At 31.6% G+C, this 24,957-nt stretch overlaps 3 protein-coding genes and 1 long non-coding RNA gene across 6 annotated transcripts; 1 reads left to right on the top strand and 3 right to left on the bottom strand.

Annotated features, from left to right (window-relative positions):
• Window positions 1-486: 486 nt before the first annotated feature.
• LOC101214000 lies at window positions 487-4,851 on the bottom strand. Its single transcript, XM_004141775.3, has 3 exons — window positions 2,556-4,851; window positions 1,743-1,835; window positions 487-804 (listed from the first exon to the last, which is right to left on the bottom strand). Exons 1-3 carry the CDS (start codon window positions 3,093-3,095, stop codon window positions 742-744), a joined length of 696 nt encoding a protein of 231 aa, XP_004141823.1. The 5' UTR covers window positions 3,096-4,851; the 3' UTR covers window positions 487-741.
• A 209-nt stretch (window positions 4,852-5,060) lies between these two features.
• On the bottom strand, window positions 5,061-7,822 carry LOC101210678 (ethylene-responsive transcription factor RAP2-12). 3 transcript variants are annotated; one of them, XM_031888619.1, is made up of 4 exons: window positions 7,365-7,505; window positions 7,188-7,256; window positions 5,516-6,456; window positions 5,061-5,381 (listed from the first exon to the last, which is right to left on the bottom strand). In XM_031888619.1, the coding sequence occupies exons 2-3, from the start codon at window positions 7,234-7,236 to the stop codon at window positions 5,564-5,566; spliced, it is 942 nt and encodes a 313-aa protein (XP_031744479.1). In that variant the 5' UTR covers window positions 7,237-7,256; window positions 7,365-7,505; the 3' UTR covers window positions 5,061-5,381; window positions 5,516-5,563. The 3 variants fall into 3 exon arrangements, with proteins under 3 accessions (XP_031744479.1, XP_004141728.1, XP_031744478.1); XM_004141680.3 differs by lacking the exon at window positions 7,188-7,256 and having other exon boundaries at window positions 7,365-7,821; XM_031888618.1 differs by lacking the exon at window positions 7,188-7,256 and having other exon boundaries at window positions 5,109-5,381; window positions 5,542-6,456; window positions 7,365-7,822.
• A 9,103-nt stretch (window positions 7,823-16,925) lies between these two features.
• On the top strand, window positions 16,926-17,683 carry LOC116405086. Its single transcript, XR_004218164.1, has 2 exons — window positions 16,926-17,251; window positions 17,363-17,683. It is a non-coding gene; the product is annotated as an uncharacterized LOC116405086 (long non-coding RNA).
• A 237-nt stretch (window positions 17,684-17,920) lies between these two features.
• LOC101210434 (subtilisin-like protease SBT1.5) lies at window positions 17,921-20,788 on the bottom strand. Its single transcript, XM_004141679.3, has one exon. It carries the CDS (start codon window positions 20,577-20,579, stop codon window positions 18,246-18,248), a length of 2,334 nt encoding a protein of 777 aa, XP_004141727.1. The 5' UTR covers window positions 20,580-20,788; the 3' UTR covers window positions 17,921-18,245.
• Between the last annotated feature and the right edge of the window lie 4,169 nt (window positions 20,789-24,957).

Here is a 24,957-nt window from a genome sequence, read left to right as displayed (position 1 = left end):
AAAAAATTGAATAAGTCTCGAATTTCAAAAAAAAAAAATTAGATTGATAGAAACTGAAATCTCAAACTTACATTGTTGTTACCATAATCTCCACAAAAATTGTAAGTTTGAGAGTCAAGAAGTTGTTTTTACAATTTACTCTGAATTTAACAATCATTTATAGATTTACAACGTGTCAACTTATCCCTTCGTCCTTAATAAATTTTTATTTACTACCAAAATATATATATATTTGAATACTAAATAAACACAATTTGCGAACAGTAGAAGTTAAATGGTTATAAATTCACTAATATAATTTAGAATAAATTGACTGAATGTTTGAATCAATCGGATCATTGATAACTTCGTTGAAAGAATTACACATTATATATTTTTTTTAAAGTCATGGTCAATTAATCGTACATAATGATTGGTTCTTTGCTTTTATTAGTATAAGTTAGGAGTGGAAGATTTGATTTCGGAACCTCTTGAAGTCTCACTATATACAAATGTTTAAACTATAAGCTCTTGTTGGCAATGATCAATTTTTTGATACCGTAAACAATGTGTATATACCAATAACAAAATAAAAGCATGAAGATTCTCATGAGAAGGGAAAAAAAGTAAAAGTAATGGGATAATGAAGAAACTTAGTAAATAAAACAAACACACTACAAAAGAAATAAACCCAAAAGATACTAAACAAAACACTTAACAAGTAATTACTTGTTAGTTATAAGTAATTACTTATAAGCACTTTCATAAGTAAAAAGCGATCCCACACTTTGAAGACATTGTCTTGGAGTTTGAAGGAATTGAATCCTGAAAATTAAGCAAATTAAATTAATTTTTAATTCATTTAATTTTTTAAAAATCTTCTAAAATGGCAATTTTTATAAAAAATAATAATATCTTCAACCTTTATTACTAAAGAATATTATTGATAGAATCCAAAATTTTGTTATAGTGTAAATATTTTAACTTATTTTGTTATTTTAAAAAATTCTCTTAATTTTTTTTAGAAAAGAACAAATTATTTAAACTCAAACAAAAGAAATAAAATACAAAACATATTTGATTTTTGGAATTGTAAATATTTTGTAAAATATACTATTTTGAACCCTTTTTTCTTTTTTCTTTTTTTTTTTTGTTTATAAATATTGTTAACAAATTGCATAGCTAATTTTATCGAGAAATTTTGGTGAACGATTAAAAACAAATATTTACGAAATATAACATATATTTTTATATTTTGTAAATAGTTTCAATTGTTTTTTTTTTATTATTTCTTTTATTAATAAACATAAATTCTTTTTATATTTTTACCAATGTTTGCTTGTGGAGTTCCCTTTATTAAGAAAAATAAACTAACTCCAATTATTATAATTTTATCCTATGAAAATGTGTAAATCAATTACTTATTTGCTTAAACTTTCTTTAGTCTTTCCTATTATTGGCTCTAAATTTTCTACCATCTTTTCTTATACATGAATTTTCTATTTGTTTTTTTTTAAAAAAATCTTCATATTTCTTTTTAAAAATTACATAAACTAAGACTTAATACGAAAATTAAGACAAAAAATTGTTACCCTAAAAATGATAATATTACTATTTTAGTGTGATAGACTCTCATCTACGTCTAACGTCTAAGTTACGATCGACAACCCATAATTTTACTATATTTCTTAGTTTTTGTTGTTAGATGTGCTCTTTTTCTTTTAAGTTGCAATTTGATTTATTACAAAGGAGAGAGCACATACCAAAGCTTTTCCTACAGATTCTCCATTGCCAAGTATTTCTTCTCTGAAATTAAGCTTTCTGTAATCAATATCCACATCGCATTTTAAAGCAACCTACAACCAAAATTCTTCATTAATTCAACCTTCATTCATCTCAAATTAACCCAAACTCCATCTCCCATCAAACAAGAACATCCAACTTCCAAATTGCAAAATCCTAGTTTTAATTACCCACAAACTTTCCATAATAACAATTAAATCCCTAAACATTATTTTAAACTTCCCGAATCCAACCAATTTTCAAACAAAAAAATGACTGTAAATTTCATACAGGTGAAAGTATTTACAAATTAATTAATATTATCATCAACTTCTAATATAATATAAAATTTTGTTGTATTTTATAAATACGTTGTTTTATTTACTTTATTTGAAAATACCCTCTTTTTCAAATTGCAAAAATCACAACCATGGCATCTATAAACTTTTAATAATAACAATTGAACCCCTAAACATTTAAAATTGTTGAAATTGAACCTCGTACTCACGATAATCGTAAAAATTGAATCCAACAATGATATAATTGAATTTTCAAATAAAAAATTGTTATAAATGTCAAATCATTGAAAATATTTATAAAATGTACAAAATTATCATCTATTTATAATAAAATCTAAAATTTTATTTGTTTTATTTACTATATTTGAAAATACCTCAAATTTAAGCGTTTTATTTTAAAATTTAGGTAAGTTTAAGGCTCAATTGTAAATTTTGTAGGTTTATGAGTATAATTGATTGTTAGAAAGAAAGAGAGGAAGAAAAGGGAACCCTCACCTTCATCTTAATCACCTTCATGTGAAGCACAAACAGCTCTACACCAACATCACCAATAATTTTCATTTCAACAAATTCTCTCGTCGTCTCCAACAAATCCACATCCAATTGATGCAACAACAGACGGGTTCGAACAATCCGTTCCCCGCTACGAGCAGGCTGGAACACTTCCGGGACTCGAATCGTTCCGATCACGGCGGATTCATCGTAGATCAAGAGAAGCCTTGACGGGCTGTACTTGATTCCGAGTTTGTTAGGGTTTTGGGAATTGAGAGTCAGAGTGAAAACAGATGAGAGAATTGGAGATCCAGATCTGATGGTAATGTTGTACCAATCCAATCGCACTGAATGGAGAGAAAAAATGGGTTCTCGAGGCTTCAACAAGAAAATTACAGGCAAAGCGGCGATTGCAATGGCGATGATTGAAAAGATAGCGAGGAAGAGAAGGAAAAAGCAGAATCGTTTTAAAGTATAAAGCGTACAGATCTGTTTGCAGCAAAAGCGATGGGAAAATGGAGTTTGGAATTCAAGAACATCCATGGATGGATGCCCATTTTAGGGGACAGGAAGAACACAGATTAAATTAAGAATACAAATTTCGAATTTGATTTCTTACTTTAGATTCTTAATCTCAAACTTGATGTAAACGTAACGAATTTTCGTTCTCGGTAAGCTATGATCTTAGTATTCCTATTCTTAATCTCAATAACAATATTAAGAATATGAAATTTTTTTCTCTTTTGAATAATAATAAAGTAAATTACAAGTGTTCTTATTCTTAATTTAGTACATTTTTTTTTCTTCTTTTGAACAATACTCAGTTTATGTGGAAACCTAATCCATCTTATTAGAAAAGTTGGTCTAATACGATTGTTTTTTACTCTTTTTCTGTGTTGCGTAAAACTTACTATCAAATGTGTAAACAATAAAGTCTAATTGCATGGTTAAACTTGAGCTATAATTGAGCCTCCGACGGGTTTTAAGACTAAATTGTTCCTTCAAATTGATTAGGGTTGATTTATTAAATTTTCAAATTAAGCCGTTCAGTTTTTTATAAAATTTTGTCAAATTTTCTTTTCACACCAGAATCTCCCTTATGGAGATTAAGGACCTTCCGTTTTGTTAGTTGTCTCGATTTTCGATCTAAACTAAACCATCTAAATCATAATCCAATTGCAAAATGTTCAAGTTAAAACAATCAAATTATATTTATGAAGCAAACCAACTATAATTGACTATCAATGGAATTAGGTCAATGCTATTGGAAAATTATATTTTTATTTTTCTATGGTACAATTAATGATTGTCAAAATTTTGTAATTAGAAGATATCGTTAGACAAACTCAATCATGCACGATATGATTAGAACTTAATATAGAAAATTAGGGAAAATTGAAAGAAAAACGATTTTGGTGTTTTGTCATAAAGAGTATATTTCTTCTTTTGTTTTTTTATGGTTCATTAGAGTCTCAAATGGGTAAGGATAGGGTTTTATCAATAGGATGAGTCATCCCACATTCCCACCCACCAAATGAACTCATTTCTAGATCTAACTTTAGAGTTTCTTCATATTATATATTCAAATCATAGGTTAAAAAATAGTTCCAAATTACTGAATTAGATACCTTTTCTGTAAAAGTGACCTTTTTAAAATCTAAAATAGGGACCAAAAAAACAGGATAGCTTATAAATTTAATCATATTGAACTTTGAAATTTGTCTCTTGATCCTTTAATTTCTAAGTTACAAATTTCATCTACACACCTCAGAATTTAAACTTTAAATCTATATATTTCGTCCCTAAACCCTAAACTCAAATTGCTATAAACTTATATTTTTCAATTTAAAAAAATCACATATCTACAAAAATACAAAAATACAAAAAGAAATTAAGATGTTTATAAAAGAATTTATTAGAAAATTGCTTGCCAAAAAAAAGAGAAAATTCAAAACTCTAAACACCAAATATTTGAGAAGATCAAAATTCAAATACCTTGTAATTAAAGTTAAAAACTAAAATAGTTTTTCAATATTTTTCTAAATGTGTGGTTTTCTTTTTAAAAAGTTTTTGGGCTGAAAATAATAACAAAAGAAGGAATTCAGGAGTTGGAAAAGTTTGGTAAAAGGGTGGAATCAAATCACATGCAAGAAGAAAAGGCTTAAAATAGGAACTTGCTCTGCAGCTGCTGCTTACACAAACATGTGAGTGGTGAAAGTATGGTCAAGAAATGGCACATCACTTACTTTGATTATACAGACACCACACCCACTCATTTTCCTCTGAATTCCCCATGCCTCTTCTTCTCCTCCTCCTCCTCAAAAAGCTGCAACTCAGTTTATAAAAACACTTTCAATTACTGACAGTAAAGATCTTCACAATCCCATCATAATTCACAAAGAATTGAAAAAAATTATCTAAAAACAGGATAACATATTGGCTGGAATCACAACAAACATTTTTCATTGCATATTTTCTAAGTGCAAAGAAGATAACGAAAACAAACCGTTCGGAATGGCACGACCAACTCGGCATCCATCATTCATATTTCATACATATTCAAAAGGCAGAGAAATGATATTCATTAAGTTTTCAACATCCACAGCACAAACCAACCACCACAAGTAGTTTTTATCAGTACAAGCATATATATTAGTTGAGTTCCCCATATTATGGACTCAGAAACATGAAATGAAGCCTACCAAGTAAGTACTACTAAGAGTGTCCTCACATTCAACATACACACCAATAGCTATGTTTGTTAGGCCATTTTTGCTTATGCAGGCAGATCTCTCTCACGTCCATTCCCATAACAGATCACAAATGTTCCTGCAACAAGTCATATGAGATTTTTCAAGATTGTACGAGCTCAAAACAAAAGATATATCATATCATCCTGAAGGAAGGAGTATACATGTTTCAAAAACTTAGGGAGGAACTGATATAAAGATGGTCAAACTCACTAATATGTAGCTTTTATTTACATAACCTAGCAAGCTGGACAAGTTTGCTTAGAAGACATTGCCAACCATTCCTGCAAGATCATCAAAGGTCCAAAGGTCGACTGAGTTTCCACCGTCCTGGTTCCCTGTCTCTCCTGCAAGGAAGGCATCCATTGATGCATCCCAGCTGCCATCGAGATATGGCATCTGGAAGTATTTCATTTCAGACTCAAAAGAAGACAACTCCTCAGATAAAGTCTTCTCAGAGCCTTGAGAAACCACCGTATTCTCTGGGCTATACTTGACTTTCTTCTTTGGAGAAGCATCCTCCACAAAGTGAGAGTCTTCATTCTCCATGGCAGATGAAAGAAAAGACGAGATTTCAGGCGTCCTTGCACCCTGCTCTCCCCATCCAAAGTCAGAGTAATCAAAGGAGTTGCTTCCTTGATCTGAGTTGAAGTACATGGGTACAACATCAGAAGATGCTGGACTAGTTTTTATTACAATATCTCCATTCGTAGCCAATGAATCCATGTTGGGAAGTTGATTTGTAAGTGGTTTTTCCTCCAAGAAACCCATCGTGCTATAGTATGCTTCATCGGAGTTATTCACGAAATTATTGTTCTGGATTAGATCTGGTTGGGTCTTTGCCAAGCTAGTTTTGGGAAGTGGTTCCTGAAGGTTTGCCTTTGCTGAACGTTTTCCACTGGTTCGTGGAGTTTCGTCGGGAAAGTTAACCTTGGCTTTCTTTCCACGAATTCGTCGTGCTTCAGCATCATATGCTCGAGCAGCTTCTTCAGCAGTATTAAAAGTGCCCAGCCACACACGAACTCCTTTACGTGGGTCGCGGATTTCTGCTGCCCATTTACCCCATGGTCGCTGTCGGATTCCCCTGTACTGATTCTTTCGCTTTCTTTTTGCTGATTTTTCAGCTTGTCCAGAGAATTCTACAGACTTTGAAGCTGCAAAGTACATATACCTTATTAAAGCAATGAAGAATAAAGAGTACACAGATCAGGAAGACAGAAAAAACATAGTAACAAAAATTAATCCATCCCTGTCAAGAAAATAAACAGGGTTTAAGGGATTCAGAAACTACAAAAGACAGAGTATGTAGAAAATGTTCGAAAAAGTTCAACTGATGATTCACTTTTTTTCAAATACCAATTATTAGCTATAATAAGATGATTAATTAGAAGGACCACCAAAAAGAAAAAGAAAGAATAAAGCGAGAGACCAAAAATTAGGTTCGAGGCATTTTAGGAATGACCAACCACTAAGCCACGATTTATCTAGCAATTACGTTAGCCGATCGAAAAATATTGACGAAAGAATTTTCATTTATAAAATTAAAAGCAATAAACATCATAGAACAAGTTCAATTATACGGTAATTTCTTTCGTCAATATTTAGGGTACAAATGAGAAAAATCTAAAAATTTGAGGCGGAAAAGCTTGACTATAATCAAATAAAAAATCTAAATCCATGGCTATTGGCTAGATCTAGCTCTCCATCCCTCTTTTCCCCTTTTCTTTCATTTAAAATCAGTAGAATATTTCTCAGTTTATTCCTAAAAAAAAAAAAAAAATCACTTCTGCAGTTCGATACCTAATGATCAGAAAGTGAATTTCCAGAGAAAATACCGTACTCCCCTAAACATCTACCAAAATCAAGAAGGCGATAACGGATCTACCATAAACCAGCTGAATGTTGAAAACAGAAAGAGAACAAGCAGACGCCATGCATTAAAACCCATCATCCACTGATCAGAACATAGACAGACGATCAACTTCAGACAAGCAGTAAGGCATAAAATCAAGCTCAAAACACCGATCCAAAAAGTGAAATGAATTTAGGAAAAGAAAGTTACCACGAGCAGAAGGAACAGGATGGTCTCCAGCAGCAGAAAAGGCAAGAGGTTTAGTATCAAGGAGCTCCTCTACATCAAATTCCAAATCGGAATCATCCTTGAAATGCTGGAAATCAGTCTCGAAATCATCATCAATGTCAATGATATCAGACTTAACCGGCTTGGACAATTGATTTCCGAAGGCAGGTTGCTTGAGATTAGGCCAAAGGTGTTCGCCGGTGACTCGCCGGGAGCGAATCGGCGGAATGAAGCCGGAGATTATAGCACCTCCACACATTATTGAAGAAGGAAAACAGTTGAGTGAAAAGAACAAAAGATTTTGAGAGAGAGAAAGATTGGGGGGTTTTTGGAATTGTGAGAGAAGAAATTGTAATGAAATGGAAGTTTAATTGATGAGAAGTGAAATTGGTTTTAAGAGGAAGGGATTGTTGATTAGGGTTTTAATCAAAGGTTAGGTGAGTTTTTCTTGTAAGAAAGTGGGAAGCGTTGGCAATTTGCAAGTGGGTCCCAGCTGACCTGAAATTCCCTTTTTACCCTTTCTCGCCCTCACCCATACATCTCCTTTGCTTTCCGCCCTCCTTACCGTCGACATCGCGACTGAGTACTAGAAAACAACCGCTTATATTAACTTTTAAATTTACTAGTTTTGTAATTTATAAATTAGAGACTTTTCTATTATGATGAAATTTTTTTTTTCTGTTTTTCTTAGAGTTTCTTTGCTTTATTTTTGTCATATTTTTTAATTATTTACTGTATTGCGTCCTTATGACAAATTGTAAAAAATATAATATTTAACAAAATAAATATAATTAATTTTTGTTTTTAGTGGTAGTTTAAATAATTTATTCAATATTATATAATTTCATGTATTCTATATTTAATATCGACAAATAAATAAATAAATGACTAGTTTCATCGATATGCTTTTTTCGTTGTTGAAATTTTTAATAATCTTTGTTTTGTTATCTATTGTCATTTTTAACGTGGAGTGTGAAAATATATTCATTTTAGTTGATCTTTAGTAAATATTTGTTTCAAATAGTAAATTGAGGATTCGTTCAACAATTATTAAAAGTAAGCATTTTATTTCAACAAGCATGAATAAAAGAGATATTGCACAAATCATTTGCACGAGCGTTTTTCTTTAAGAAAAAAGTTGTAAATTTAATCCTCCGTCTTCTTATTATTACCATTTTGGTTATATTTTTGCAACTGACGAACTTTACCAGGTATGACTCACTCTTACTAATGATATACTCTATCATTGACAAACTCTTAACAACGCTATAAACTATTTTGCATTACGTTGTATCTCGACATGACAGCTAAAGTTGTAATCGTCTCTTTTTAACTTTCCAATCCTAAAAATGTTATTTCGGAATAATTTTGTTTTGGAAGTATATAGCATGTGACATTCTTCATGGGGTGTGGCCATTCAAAGGAGTAGGCCTGTCTGCCTAATTTTATGCCCTAATAGTCATGTGTGAAAAAAAATAGTTTACCAAACTTGACTCCACCAACAAAACAATGACTATTTGATCAAATGATCTTCCCTTCTTACCTTTTCCAAATTTCTCACAATCCCACAAATTTTAAAATCTTACCTTTAGTTTTGATTAACAAAGCCCTTCATTTTCTCTTTGTTCCCCCAACAACTTTGATCTACTTGTTCAAATTAAATTAAACCACCTCTCAATCTTTTTTCATTTATTTGATGGAAAAATAAAATGTATGTCACCTATTACTTTTCACTTTGGTCAATTAACATATTTTTCTATTTAATATTTATCGTTATAAAGTGTCAATGTTATGTCTAATCGAGGTAAAATCATTGAAAAATAAAGTATTTGTTAAGTCGAGGTAAAATCGTTGAAAATAACGTATTTGTTAAAATGTTATTGTTGCAATTGCAACCGATCGGTCAAAATTGTGGTCTTTTAGTCGAATAAAATATCTACCAAGCCTATTGTGTAAGAATTAAAATCTCTCCTACTAAATAAAAGAAAAACTTAACATGTATTTCTAATATATCGTTCTACATTAAAAAAAATATATATATATATTCATATTTATTAGATGATTTTATTTTAGATATAGTGATGGTCATTTATTTATTTTAACATAAAAAATTGTAAGAAATAGTTAGTGGGTTTTACTTAGAAAAATAGATTTATATTTTATTAACTATTTATACTGAAACCTACAAAAATTGAAAGGTTTTAACTGATGAACCAACAAATGATTCGTACTTATTTATGATTATAATTGATTTGAATATTTACTAAATCATTATTGTCGGCTTCATTTGTCAAAAGATATTTTATGATATTATTTAACGTTAAATTAAGTGGATAGAATTTAACTCAGTGTTTTTTTTTTTGTCATTGTTATTGTTTAATTTGATTTAATCAATTTAGAATGTGATAATAGAATTTGTATGTAAAATTTGAAAGAAAGAGAAAAAAAAGGAGGAAATTAGAAAAAGGACGCGTAGTTGACTTGCAATGCACGAATATTCTAATTTTTGTCTCTTTACAATTGAAGTCACATGAAGCCTCTAGTAGAGCACAAAAAGACAATTCCCATTTTTCTTTCACTATTTAAATTCATGGTTTGTTCCTTTCCATTAACTTTCAATTACTCAATCTAAAATATAATTATGCAGTAAAAATAATTAATTTCGAAAAGAATTTTGATAAAATATTTATAGAAAAAGACCATTGTAATTAATATCATATTCAAATGATTTTGTTATACGAACTTTAATTATTTTATCGATTTTTTTATTTAATCAATAGACGTCAAGGTAAGAATACCTTAATTATAAAAATACAATATGGTAAAAATTACATCGTAATACTTTGAAGTATATGAACCAAAGAAAATAAGACCGGAAACCTACGAATTGATATTTTCCCTAGATTTATTATTATTATTACTTAAATTAAGTTCCACACTCAAAAGCAAATTTTAAAAATAAATAAATAGTTTTTCCTTATATAAATACCATAAAAAAAAATAAGATAAAGGATCGTGGATATTTCTATCTATTTTTTATGTTACAAAAAGATAATGGCAAGTATAACAATAAAACGCATATATAACACAATAAAAAATAATAAATACAGTAAAATTTATATTCAACTTTCAGAGTATATCAACTATAGATCATATCGCTAATAGAAATTTATTAGTAATATCATCCATTATAGATAAAGTGAAGAGTTTTTTTAAAAAAACAAAGTAACAATTAGTTTTGACGGACTTTTTACATATTTATAAACATTTTTTTACCTTTATTAAAACCTCTCAACCATAAAGACATATTATAATAATTTATATTCCAAACATAGACTATAATAATTCATAAAATTATAATATTCGTACTATTATAAATTACTCATTGTCCCAAACACTTATTCGATCGACCGATCTTTACCTCAAACACATATAACAACGCAAACTCTAATAATTTATTAAAATTTATATTATAATAGTTTAACTCTAAACACACATATTATATTAATTTAAATTACTCTTTGCCAGGAACGCTTCCTCAAAAATCACTCTAAACGTACGTTCAATTTCAATTTGTTCTAAAAAAGAATTAACAAAAGGAGGGGAGGGGACAAGTTGCCGGCTGGAAAATTGGTATAGCGTAGAGTTAGCCACCAAAATTGACGATGCCGTCCGATATTTTTTTGGCTCAATTTTGCCTTTTTACTTTTACTTTTACTTTTAATTTAAAACTTTAATTAATAAGATTGTTATTAATAGTATAATTATTTAATGTATTTTTTGTGGACCATGCTACGGTTTAATTTTTGATAAAAGGGAATAAGTTTTAGGAGGTTCATGCACCCAATAATATATACTCCTATTTCACTATATTCCAAAATTATTATATTATATGCTCATAATCCCCACTTGACAAGTCAATACATTGTTCTAATTTTCACGTACGGATATTTATATGTAGGGCCCACCTATTGTATGAGTCCTATGTCGAGTCGATATTTCATCTCATGAATTCTCGTATATTAGATTTAATAATAGAAAAATTGCATCGAATAACAAAAACATTTAGAAACATATAATTCATGACATTGATTTTTTATATATTATAAATATGACAAAATTATTTATATGAATGACCGTCATACGATAATCATAAGGTTATAAGAGCTATCAGACGGTACATTGTCACTTTTAAATTTGCTGCTTTTGCAAATTTAGAAATTGTTGTGATATAGACTCTATTATTATAATTTTTTTTTGCGAAAAAGCTCTTAATAATACTTGTCGAGTAAAGAGATAGTTGCAAATATGACAATTCGTTTTAAAATATTTGTATATATATAAATATATTTTTAAAAAATTATAAATATAATAAAATATATTTTAGTAGCTATAGATTTGACTATATTTATAATATTTTTAAAATATTGTACCTATTATGATTACTCGAACATTCATTACTATTTGAAGACTCCTAAACTCATTTTAACTATAGTTTATTAACCAACTAGGCATTGTAAATTATAAATCAAAACAAAATATATTGGTAAAAAAATATTAACTCACTTTTATAGTTTTTCGAAAACTAATAGAAATAATCAATACTTTTGGTTGCAACTCGAGTTTTTAAGTTTAGGGTTTGATTTGTACATATATGAAGTAATATCGAACATTTGACTATTCAATTTTGTCTTTTTAAATACATGCACTTTCACTTAAGTAATGCAACTTGCTTACCAATGCTTTACTCTTCAGGTATGGTTTAGCATTCATGAGTTTATGTTATACACGTTTGAATTTTTTTCTATAATTTTTAATATTAAAAGTCATACCAAATCAATAAGAATTAACTTCTCTACTTATAAATTTTTCACGAAACTTTACATGTATGGCCTTGGGTTGTGAATGGACATATCCCCTAAGCCAACTAACTAGTGTTGTGGATTTGATTGGTCTTTTGGTCAAACCGAGCTTTATTGAACTCAATGTTGAGCATGAACAATTTAATATCAAATTGAAATAAATTAGTTTACTTGAATCAACTGACATAACGTGCATACACAATGTCGTCGAGATGTGTCGACTTTTGTCTTAATTGCAATTAGAGAAGTTATATTTGTGTACACATACAAAAAAATCATATATATTTGTTACCAACAAATTTTTATTGACAACTACCTTCATTGCACAAAAATGGTGCGAATGGGTAATAACATTTGGTTTTAGCACAACACAAAGACAAGTGGGAGTTCTTGAATAATATAAATGAAATATTATATTGGGCCCACGTGGGCCTTCATGGGCCCAATGTGTTCACATGGTGGATTTGATCAACATCGGATCGAATCAGGCCCAAAGAGCTATGCATTATTTTTGCTTTAATCTCTATTCCAATACAATCTCAACCGTTAGTAAAAAATAGTGTTTTTTTCAAAAAAAAAATAATAATTAAAAATCTACAAACTAGGTGATTATAGGACTATGAAATGATTATCACAATTAAATTTGCTATTTTGCAAATTTTAAAAATGTTGTGACACCAATTATATTATTATTATTAGTATTTTTGCTATTTTAGTAAAAGCTCCAAACAAAATCACTAAAAAACAAAATTCATTATACATATTTTTTTATACAATCTCAAATGTTTGTAAAAAAGACATGAGTTTTTACAAAAATTAAAAAATCAACAAACTATTTACATCGAACAAAATGATATCAAACGACTATCATACATTGTTTATAGGACTATAGAGAATCGTCATTTTTAAATTTGTTACTTTTGTAAATTTAGAAAATAGCTCATTATTTATATATTTATATTTTTATATTTTTATAAAAACTCCCAACAAAATGACTGAAAAAGAAAATTCATTGTTTTATTTTTTACGATTGCCCTAAAAAGACAAGGGAATAAAAAAAGTGTATAGTGTATAGTTTTGTCTTGTAGTGGAGCAACTTGCTTATGTTAAAAAAAAGGAAATAAGTTGAATGTAGGTTTGTTAGAGCCACGTCAGTGCGTGTTGTTGACGTTGTTAGGAAGAAAGCCAAGTGGCACAAATGGATATATTAAAATGGCGTTTCCGTTCGAATTTATCGCCAACTTTTTCGAATTTGTCGAAGTTGCCCTTGCCAGGTGGGACGCGCAAACCCATTGTGAATTCGTTTTACTTTTGTTCACGTTTTGTAATCTTAAAGTTTGGTACGAATTACATCACAAGCCGAAAAGGTTTGTTACAAATTCTTATACATCGAAGTTTTAGATAATTGTTGGTGAAGTCGTTTTAATATTCTCGAGATTGTTATGATGAATTATTTGATAATTATATTTAAGATCGTTAAAGTGACTGATCGCTAACGAAATTAGATTCACACAATACTGCTATAACTCATGCATTGCTTTTGTCGTGGTTGTAGTTTACCTATTGTTCGTTATTTGCCACACTTTTGCACAGCTACCATAATAACCACACAGTTCAATATAGCATTGTTGTTGTCTACCCATATTTAAAATTACTTGTGTGCCACGTTGCCTGTTTCGTGTCGTTGTCATACAAAAACGACGCCCGCATTGCCTAAGTTATACCACCTTCTACACAAGCCATGTATCACACTGTTGTTGCTCGTTTTCTCCATTAGTCATATTTATCATTAAATAAACTTGATTTTATAAGTTTTATGTATATTTATATCGACGTGTTAATGCAAGTGTATAATTAATAAATAACAACAAAACAATATCAAAGGTTGAAATTTAATTATAAAATTAAAATGGATGTGATATATTTACTTATATAATTGTAAAATGTTTATTGTATTTTTTAGTCGATGAAAAATGGAAAATCATAGTATTAAACAACAAAAAGAAAAAGAAAACCGTACAAGGGAAGAATATTAATTCACACAAATCAAGTTTAAAATGAAATAATGTGAAAATTTAGCAAAAAAACAAAAAAATTGTATCGTAAAAGGGAATAAAACTTTCTTCGAATTTTCTCGAGTGTATACATAGATTTTAAAAATGAATCGAGAGTTTTCTATACCTAAATATTAAACAACGTGTATAAGCAGCATATCATACAATATGTTATTGTTAGTAATAATTCAAACTAAAGTTTAAAGAATATGAGAATGGAAATTCATAGTTAAAAATTGTGGTAAATTACATATAAATTATGTTGACTGATTGGACGGCCACGATGAAGGTTCCGTGTAACAATGCCGGCTAGATAAAATCATCCGACGTGGCGGGGAGAACCACGGGAGTTAGTACACGCCTTCTGCCAACCTCAGCTTTTCAAAATTATATCTTTCTTGATAGGGTGACAGCGACACTGTCACCCCTTTGGTCACCATCCAGTAACATCACGTCACGTCACTTACTGAATGAAAACCTCCGCTCTCGTGTCCGTCACTGTTGTTAACTTTACCCAAACAGACACCCCCAATCATTTCCTTCGTGGCCCATTTGATTAAGACCATATAACTGAAAGGGAAAGCGGATCTGGGCTTTGACCCAATATTTAAGGCCCAAACCATTTATAAATCCAAGCCCAGTCCAATGCTTTCGTTTTCGAAGTGTGAGCATATGGAATCTAGAGGGATGTTAGATGAATTGAGAGCGATTGAAGAAGGGGAATGGGTGGGCTTTATCTTCTTGCTAGTGGTGGAATCCGATGCTCCTTAGCTCATTAAGTTAACTCATGAAGGATGTACATTCTTTTGTGGAGATTGCTATTCTTGTTGAGGATATTGTGTATTGAAAACTATTTAAACTTTGTTGTTTTTGTCATTGCTTCATATAGGAGAACAAATTGACATGTGCTATTGCGATTTTGACATCCTCTACGGTGTGTTTTTTGATCTAAAAATAATGGTATGCCACTCTCTTCTATGTTTTAGATAGAATCTTACAAAATAATTGATTGGGTTTTATGATTATTGATTCAAAAAAAAGAAAAAATGACATTGAAAGGAGAGAGTATTTTGAAAGTAGCAAAGTCCGACTAAAAGAGGTGTAAGAAAAATATTTAAAAATTAGATTATTCTTTTAATTGAGTTAAATAGTTGTTGGACAACAAATAAATAAATTTTCAATAATTTTGTACTCTTGACTGCATTTATTTTATTTTGATATGGTACTACACCTACTAATACTTATTATGCTTATTCAATAATGGATTTGTTAATTTATTTATTTCAAAAATTTTACGTGATTTTAAAGACTTCCTTAGTGGAGATAGTGTGAATTAAACACCATGGAAGTAGTTTTGGAAGCTGAAGAAAGAGGATTATATTTTATCCTTTTATTTTATGGAATTAGAAGACAGAAAAAGAAAACGGCAAATTGAAAAAGGTGAGCTTGCGGTGCGCCGTATTATGTGGCAACGAAACAGAAATTGGACCATATGGTTCGGGTGTAGCCGCCCCAAGCTGACGCAACACATCGATCAAGCCACGTCAAACCACGTCAAACCGTCAACCCGCTGTTCCGTTTCGCAATTTCATAGTTATCTGTTTTTTATTTTTAAAATTTTAGGGTTTAATAAATAGATAGAATTTCAATTTCTATTACAACATTTCCAAATCTAATGTATTAATATATACACAAATATTTTGAAAAGATAAAATATAGTAAACGTGTGGAGAAAATCGACCTTGAGCACTGACTTAAACCTGACCGATGCAGAAAATTTATTGACAAAAAAATTCGAGTTGTAATTAGAGAAAAAAACAAGTATAGTTATTACTAAACTACCTACAAACATTAAACATTAATTGATTTTGTATATACATATTATATAAAGACAATAAAGTCGAGCCCCCAGACCTATATTAAATTCGTCGGTGAACCTGACCCAAGTCATCTCTCTTTCGTTGATTTTGTTATTTTAAAACGTCAACTATACCTTTTGGTTTAAATCATTAATAAAAAATATATATTTTTAAAAAAGAAATATGCTATCAATTTCATGATAACCATTTTTTATCTATCAATCGTTATTTGATACTTTTGTAAATATTTTATTCTCGTGGTATTTTTAAAGGATGAATGGTCAAAAATAGCAAATTTGATAAAAATACTTATAACATATACTAAAATTGTGAGATTCTATCAATAATAAATATTGATATAATTTTATTAAAAATACCTATATTAAAAAGACAATAATAAAAGTTTATGCCAATTTATAATTTTGGTATAACTCATAAATATTTTAATTTATTTTATTATTTTATAAAATGTTCGTATTTAAAATTTATTTAAGTGATCTAATGATCATAGAGAGACGAGCCCCATGTGAAGAAACTTTGGAGGTAAATTGTCGTATTGTAGCTGTTAGAAGGAAAGGACAAATATTATTCAATTTTTGATATATGTTACTTTCCCAATTATCTATTGGGCCGGGCCGGCTAAACCGAATTATTTATTGGACTAAATACGACCCGAAGCCCGTTTATTGGGCCGATCAAACGAAGGCCCAATTATGGGCCGAGCCGTGATAGAAAAGCTGCGGATGACGTTCCTAATGGAGGGAAAATTATCGCGCGGAAGAAATTGGATGAAACTGAAAGAACAGTTCTGAGTTTTCGGATTGAAGGTTGCAGAAGAGGAAATGTTTCCTTCTTGTTTTCGAGTTATGAACTTTTTGTTGTGCAGAATAGGGAGAATCGAGTACGAATCATCATGAGAACGCGTTTCTAATGGTCACGGGTATAAAGCAAAGCTATAGATTGGATTGGTTTTGGTGGTTGTTTTTCTTGTTAATTTGCTTTCATAATTTCCATTCACTGTGAAAACTCACTTCGTAAAAGCGAAATGTTGATCATGCCGATCTTGTATTCCATTCCAACAAATAGCTGGAAAGGTAAGTTTGATCTTCTCGTCCTAATTATTGGTCCTTCATTTTTCATTTCCTTTGATGGTATTCAATTCTGTATATGGCGGCGGTAGCTTATGTTTTTACTCTCTTTTCCAGCTCATTAACTGCTGAGGTTCAACCTTATACGCCGATCATTGACAATGGACCATTGCCAGGTATTTGTCGTCGCTCTCAATTGGAAATTACTGATGGGAATTTAATCAAACAGTTGGTGGAATTTAATGATCCGTTGTTACACTATTCGTATTTTGCTTGAAACACGAGTCAACTGATGAAAAGTTGAGTGCACTACACTACACTTCACCATAGTCAATGTTATATCGTGTTCATTATATTGTAAAAGCAGACTATAGATCCATGTGGAAAGAAATGATATCCCAAATTCTATATTACTAATTTATTAGTGCGTCATATATAGATGCATTCTCCTGTTTGCTGGATTAGGAAAGGGAAAGCCGAAAGGCGAAAAAGCGGCAACTCTAAGCTTACGAATAGACAATAAACAATGGGGTTATTGGGATAGGCCATTTAACTTTACAAGGAACCCCACTTGTGTTTATGTCTTAATGACTGTCTCCACTGTGGTAGCTTCAATTGTTAATGCTTTCAGCATACGTGTGCCTATGTTCTTTTGAATAAAAAATTTGATTGCCATACCATAATTGCTTTTGAAAGCAGTTTTTTGATGGAATTGAATTTCAACCCACAATATGATTCCGGAGAAGAGACTTGCATTCATCTCTGGTCTATTCTTCTAAACACACTACTATTTTACAAACATTCTCCATAGTCTTACAACCAAAGATACTCATCACCCTTAACCGTGTGTTACAAACCAAACCCCACCAGTTTTCTGATATTGAAAACTTAAAAAAGAGCAAAAATATTAAAAGAAGAGAAGGGGGAGGAAAAAGCATTTCCATTATACATACAGAGAAGAAAAACTACGTAGTTGGGAAAGAGCAAAATTATGATGATCCTACTGCAGAGGTTGCTGCATGGTAACAACCAAAGGACTAGTGACTTCGTGCTTTCCATCAGTCCAAATTATAGAACCACTCTTCATGCTAGAGCTTCCAGGGGAAAGTCTAACAGCCATTGCTTGGACCCTAACCAAGAAGCTCAATTTTTGCCCAACCCTTCTAAACGCCAGCTTTTCTGGTTCAACTGTCACTGAAATTCCACTTGGTGGCTTTATTGTTACCTTATAGATAGAATTGGCGTCTCCAACGTTAGTCACAGTTCTTATGAAATGTGTAGACATCTTATGCTTACCATATTGTTGAAACACCACGGCCAATGAAGGGTAATTCAAATTCCCACTATGTCCAGCCCTTTTCGCCCCACTACAATCTGCTATCTTCCCAGTAATAACTTGGATATTCTTAGTAGTGTAATTGGAGTTGCACAAGAAATCAACGTAATCATATGTATTCAGGTCATAGATTAAACCAGGGTCCATTGCCTTTTGTGGGTGAACATGGCCAGCTCCAAAGTCCAAAACCGTGGATGTATTGCCTGAAGATTCATCTAACATCGTCTCACCCCGGTTGTCCAAAGTATAAGCTGTGGTCATCAGGGCTGATTTTATAGCTGCTGGACTCCATCCTGGGTGTGCAGCCTTCAGCAGGGCAGCTAAGCCAGAGACATGAGGACAAGCCATGGACGTGCCCGAAAGTATGTTGAACTCAGTGGTACGCTTATCTGTGGGAATTCCAGAAGGCCCAATTTTGTCAGGCCAAGCGGCAAGAATGTTCAACCCAGGCGCAATCACATCCGGCTTTACAATTTCAGGTGACTCTGGATTTGGACCTCGAGCTGAAAATGAAGCAACAACCGGTGCTGGCCTAACTCCAAGCCGAGTTCCCTTGAACAAAATTGTAGCGGTTGGCTGTAAATGAGACTTCGCTGCTTCTGCAATATATTTGCGAATCTCGTCGCCGCCGGAAGCACCGACGGCGGTTGCAGGTAGTACGTGGCAGTCAGCTACCAAACCCTCACCGTCAAAGACCCCATTTGCTAAAATCATTCCCAATCCTCCAGCCTTTTTCACAACCTCACCTTTAGCAGCTCTTGAATTGATTCCCCTGTCACAAAGTACAATCTTCCCTTTCACTAAATTGGGGTTCAACGAACCTTCTAAGCATAGAGACGAAGAATATCCATCACCGCCTTCAGTTCCTGCATAAATAAGAGGATACAAACGACCCGGAATCAAAGCCGGTCCGCCATAGACACTAGTACCAAGTACAACCCTCCCATTTCCGAGCTTAACATCAGCTGGAAAATCTCTATCCATGGTTCCAGCTCCTACTGTTGTAACCCATGGTGCTACATTAGTAACAGTGAGCCCACCTGGACCACCATTACCGGCCGATGCGGAGACAAAAACACCGGCAGCCACAGCTCGATAAGCCCCAATAGCGATGGCATCGAGATAGTACGGGACAACCACACCACCGACGCTGAGTGATACAACATCAACACCGTCGGAAACGGCAGCATCAAAAGCAGCAAGAATGTCGGAGTCGTAACAGCCGGCGTTCCAGCACACTTTATAAGCAGCAAGACGGGCCTTAGGAGCCATTCCAGCAGCTTTACCACGAGCATACCCCAAAGTTGAAGCTGGAAACACATAACGACCTGCGGCAATGGACGCTGTATGTGTACCATGGCCATCCGAATCTCGCGGCGAGCGATACTCGGTGGTTTCATTCATCTTTCCATTGGTAGCCTCGTACCCACTACAGAAAAATCGAGCCCCAATGAGTTTACGGTTGCAAGAGGTAGCTGGAAAGTCTTTAGCCACCAAACACTGACCTTTCCATTTGGAAGGAACAGGACCCAGATCGCGGTCGTTAAAACTCTGCCTCTCCGGCCAAATACCAGTATCAATAACACCAATTACAAGGTCAGATCCAAAGTCGGACTCTTTAAGCAACCCAGCACTATCAGATGTCTTAAGGCCAAGAAACTCAGGGGAACGCGTTGTGTGAGGATGACGAACCTGTTCAGGAATGATGGAAGCGACGTGGGGGAGAGTTTGAAGCTTCTCAACTTCAAGAGGTGAGAGCTTAGCAGAGAAACCATGGAAAAGAGTTTCATATGTATGAATGATGGCTCCTACATCATTGACAGAGGAGATGGATGCTAAAGAGGACTCATACCAGTTCTTGTGGGTTGGGAAAATAGAAGGCTTGGAATCTTTGTGAACCTGAACAATGAAAGTTTTCTTTGAAGCATCAATCGAAGAAGACGAAGAAAATGGAATGAGGAGAGAGAAGAGAAAGAATGCTCGAAGAAGAACAGCCATGAGAGAGAAGTAAAGTGAAGGGGGGGTTTTGGCAATGGTCTGTCACTGGCAGTGAAAGGAAAAACTTTAAAAAGGGAAGTGGGTGTAGAGAGAGATAGGTGAGGGACGTGGAGTTGTAGTGTAGTGGGAGTGCGTGAGAGGCAACAAATGTAGTAATAAAACGCGTAGAGTGCAGTAAAGTTTGAAGAGGTGAGCAGAGTGTTGGGACTCTCTGGCTCCCTCTACTGATATTTCTTCAGATAAGGGGTTCTGGTAAAAATTTATTTGGAAATGGAAGTACTTTTATTACCAATTTACCACTCTATTCCCTTGGAATTTAGTGGCAATTAGTTGGCAAAAAATGGTCAAAAAGTAGAAACTCCATTCCTTCACCATACCCCTATACCTTCTTCAAGTTGAAAATTTTTTAGTGCGCCCGACCCGAAAGGAATAAAAGTTCAAACTTTTGAATTCAAGGTCCTAGAAAAATAGTAGGTATCTGATTTTCTTCCCTTAGGAGAGCTTTTTATAAATATATACTTACAATTTTATTTCATGAAGTATTGAATTTCTGTCTATTAACTTTTTTTGTTAAAAAAAATTAACTCATGTATATGTTATACAGTTAAAAGTTCATAATTTTATTAAGATGATATTAAAATTAAAAAATCATTTCAAATAGTTTAAAATATTTATAAATATAGTAAAATTTTAAAATTATCATTTGTAAACACCATCTAAGAGTTTTATCATACTTTATTTTACTTGTTGTATTTGAAAAATAATATTTAGATTTCTTTACATTTTTAAGTTTTTCCAATAATTTATTATATACTTTTAAAAGTTTTAAAAAACAAATCTCTAAAATACAAGATTTAACTGGTAATCAATTTTTTATTCCATCAAAATATTACATTGAAACCTAAATTTACATTTTGAGGTGGGATTTGTGGTTATTTGGTTTATTATGCTAGCTTTTCTAAAATTTACTAGGTTAACCAAATTTCGAGAAATGATTTTGAACCAGTATAACGAGAAATGATTTTGAACTAGTATAATTATATAAAATAAAATATACTTTATGACATGTTTGGTAGAGAATATAAATTTTGTTTTATGTTTTCAAATTTATAAAGTTTAATGAAGGTGTGTCTGATAGATAATATATGTTCTGTTTCTAAAAACTGTTTTCAACCTATGTGATTCAAATAATACAAATTAAAATAACAATTTTTTTTTTTATGTTTTTATTTATTTCAAATTTAAATTTTATATTTTAAAAATCACAATTATATTAAAAGTATTTAGAAATACATTATGTCAAGTTATGTAATGTATTATAAATTATATAATAATATAAACAATAATTATATAAATTTTAGATTAAATTATAAATTTGATTTATGTTGTTTAAAAAGATAGAATTTAGTCTCTATAATTTATAAATACAATTTAGTTCTCTTGGTTTGATAAAATCATAGAAAATACTTTCTCCTATAGAAACTATTTATAAAAGTTGTCAAATTATAAAGATTATATATGAGGTTTTATTAAATTATAGACTGAACCCTGACTTTCTTTAAGCAATAGAGACTAAAATTATAATTTAAACTAATTTTTTAAACATTAATAATATCCATAAGTAAATTAATAATAACTTATTGTCAACTACGAAACACATCTAAACGTTTTTGTAAATCTAAGAATACAACTTTTTAAAATGCACCAAATACATTTGAAAATGTACCATAAAACTTTGTTTTCAATAAATCTCTTGCCTTCAAAATTTGAAAATGTATCATGCAACTTTGTTTTCAATAAATCCCTTGCCTTCAAATTTATTTTTCAGATTCTCTACCATACTCATCATTAGTTTTTCTACTTTTAAAAGATAAAGGCAGTTCATTTAAAATTTATTTGTTTGCTTGTAACTGTTTCTAATTAAAATATAATATTGGTATTATACGTTGGAGTTTATTTAATTTTAATATCTAAACTGTTAATTGTCTAATTTCAGTAGTTGTGTTTCCAACCAATCTTAAATTTAATGTCTTAAAATTATTTTTTATGGAAATATACTAAATAATAATAACAACATTTATGAAAAAAAATATATTGCATATGTTTTCAAATTTTATAGTTAACAATGCTATATAACTTAATTTATTGTCAATTAATTATAATATTTATAAAACATTAAAGTGAACTTTTAATAATAGAGATTCTTTTCTCTGAAAGAAAAACCGTACTCAAAATGTAGGTATGTCTTTCCTTTTGAAAAGTACCCACCAGTTGAAAAATACTTCAAAAGTATATTAATGAGTACAGGTACAAATTGGTAGACACTATATATATTTTTTAAAAAACTAAAAAAGGGAAAATTCTGATGAATACAATAAAAAATTGTGTTTTCTCTCCAGTGCTTCTAGGGGTAGGTTCATCGCAATTGCATCGTCATGGGGGAAAGTAAAATAGTGTGATGAGTAAAAACTATGGTGTCGTTTTAACTAAACAGACAAAAACATCACTCCTACCAAGATGGCTGAGCACATTTAGATTTTTATTCAATAATTTATGCCACATTCACAACAACAGAAAGTCCCATGAAAGAATCTGCTTTCTTTAGGACAAAATTACAATATTATAATTTATACCATCCCTTGACGTTTGTTGAAGTTTTTTGTTGGCTTTGGTTTCCGGGATCAACGTAGCCCGCTGGGCGTGAAAACAAGATTAGGAGAAAACATAAATATGTTTAAAAGAACCCTGCCTCCGTAGACTCTACCTTAAGCTTTAGGAACAAAAATTTACATTTTTACAAATGAATCAGAGATGTTAGATGTTATAATAATAACAGTGTTATAGATGAGATTTCGTTAGAGACTGTTAACTTGGGGGGGAGGGGGGTGAAGCTATTGATCTCATCATGAGACTTTTCAAATCACACCCTTCATTAAAGTCTGTTAGCTCGAGAGACGTGGGGGTTTTAACTTTTAAGGCATTGCCAGTTGATTGGTAATTTCATGATGTTGTGTGACTTTGCAAATCACAAACGTTGAAGTATCAAACAGATATTGGAGACACGAATTGGATGCCTAGGACTGAAAATAACTTGTGGAGGAAATTCGATGTTGTTAATCATAAAGCCCCGCATGAATAAAGGCTACCCCACGTATCGTTAATTGTATGAGACAACCAAGGAGTACGTAAAATTAAATATCTTATTAAAAGCACAATTAATTAGTCTTCAATAAGTCAATTGGAGATTTTGGTTTGAAAGCCTGGTCGAAGAACCAATTTATTTGGAGGCTACATCGCTATAAAACATAACAATTAAAATCTCCTAAATATCATAGTTGTTGGAAGACATTTACTCTGTTTTGATATATCACTTAGTACTAAATTTGGAGACACATATATGAGTCTACTTTGGTTAGATTAAGCTCTTTTAACTCTTTTGAACCACCTTTTATAATTGAACCATGATTAAGTGAAATTTATACGGTGCCTAATCACATGAGATGAAACTTAGGTTGTATTTAATCACATGCTTCCTCTTGTTTGTACAGTAAAGAAAATCCATTTAAAAATGTCACTTGATACATTTTTATTGGATGCTAGTTGGATTGTACAAAAGACGGATGAAACTCAACTGTATAAAAGATGAGTACAGCCAATCTACATCTAAGTTTTTCCTTTTATGATTTTTTTGAATAAGTTCAATAAACGTCACGATGACTTGAGAAATCCAATCTACATGGAAGTGCTTCATTTGCCTTAATTCTCCTCTTCAGGAAATCTCTTAGAAGGCTTAAAAAATTCCCCTTATTGGGAAGGCCTTGTAGAATTTGAAAAAAATTATTCAGATATGAATTGATGTAGGACAGGTAACCAAGTCTCCTAGAAGTCGCACATGATGGGAGAGAGGGAAAGCTATTCAAATGTATCATTTAGAACCAAACATATAAAAATAAGAATGCACTCTCAAAGCCTATTTCCCTTTACCAAGCCTCTTCAGATGCATCACTTGTGAATGTGATTGGGCATACATTCGATGAGCAGCAGGAAAAGCTTTTTTTCCCTCGTTCTTGCTTTCTTTCTTTCTTTTCAATATCTAGTATAATAAATGTGGGGTAGGAAGGCAGGAGGAAAGACTTTAATCTTCATGTTTAAACAAATGTAATATATCATACAAAAGCAAACTACCTACTTTTTTCTTTTGTAAAACTCATTTAATCAATCAAAACATAATTCATACCACATGTTTGAAGTTTGAACATGGGGTTTGATTCTTTCTTCTGTAAACGTGAGTCCCACTGTTTTGATCTTCTGGAGTAACATTTCACAACGGAATTGATAATGTTTATAGGATTATATGAAAATAAATTACCCAGAATGG

The sequence above is a fragment of the Cucumis sativus genome, chromosome 7 (genome assembly GCF_000004075.3).
Source record: "Cucumis sativus cultivar 9930 chromosome 7, Cucumber_9930_V3, whole genome shotgun sequence".
Lineage (NCBI taxonomy): Eukaryota > Viridiplantae > Streptophyta > Magnoliopsida > Cucurbitales > Cucurbitaceae > Cucumis > Cucumis sativus.
The sequence above is the reverse complement of the archived record's forward strand: the minus strand, read 5'-3'. Positions and strand labels throughout refer to the sequence as shown.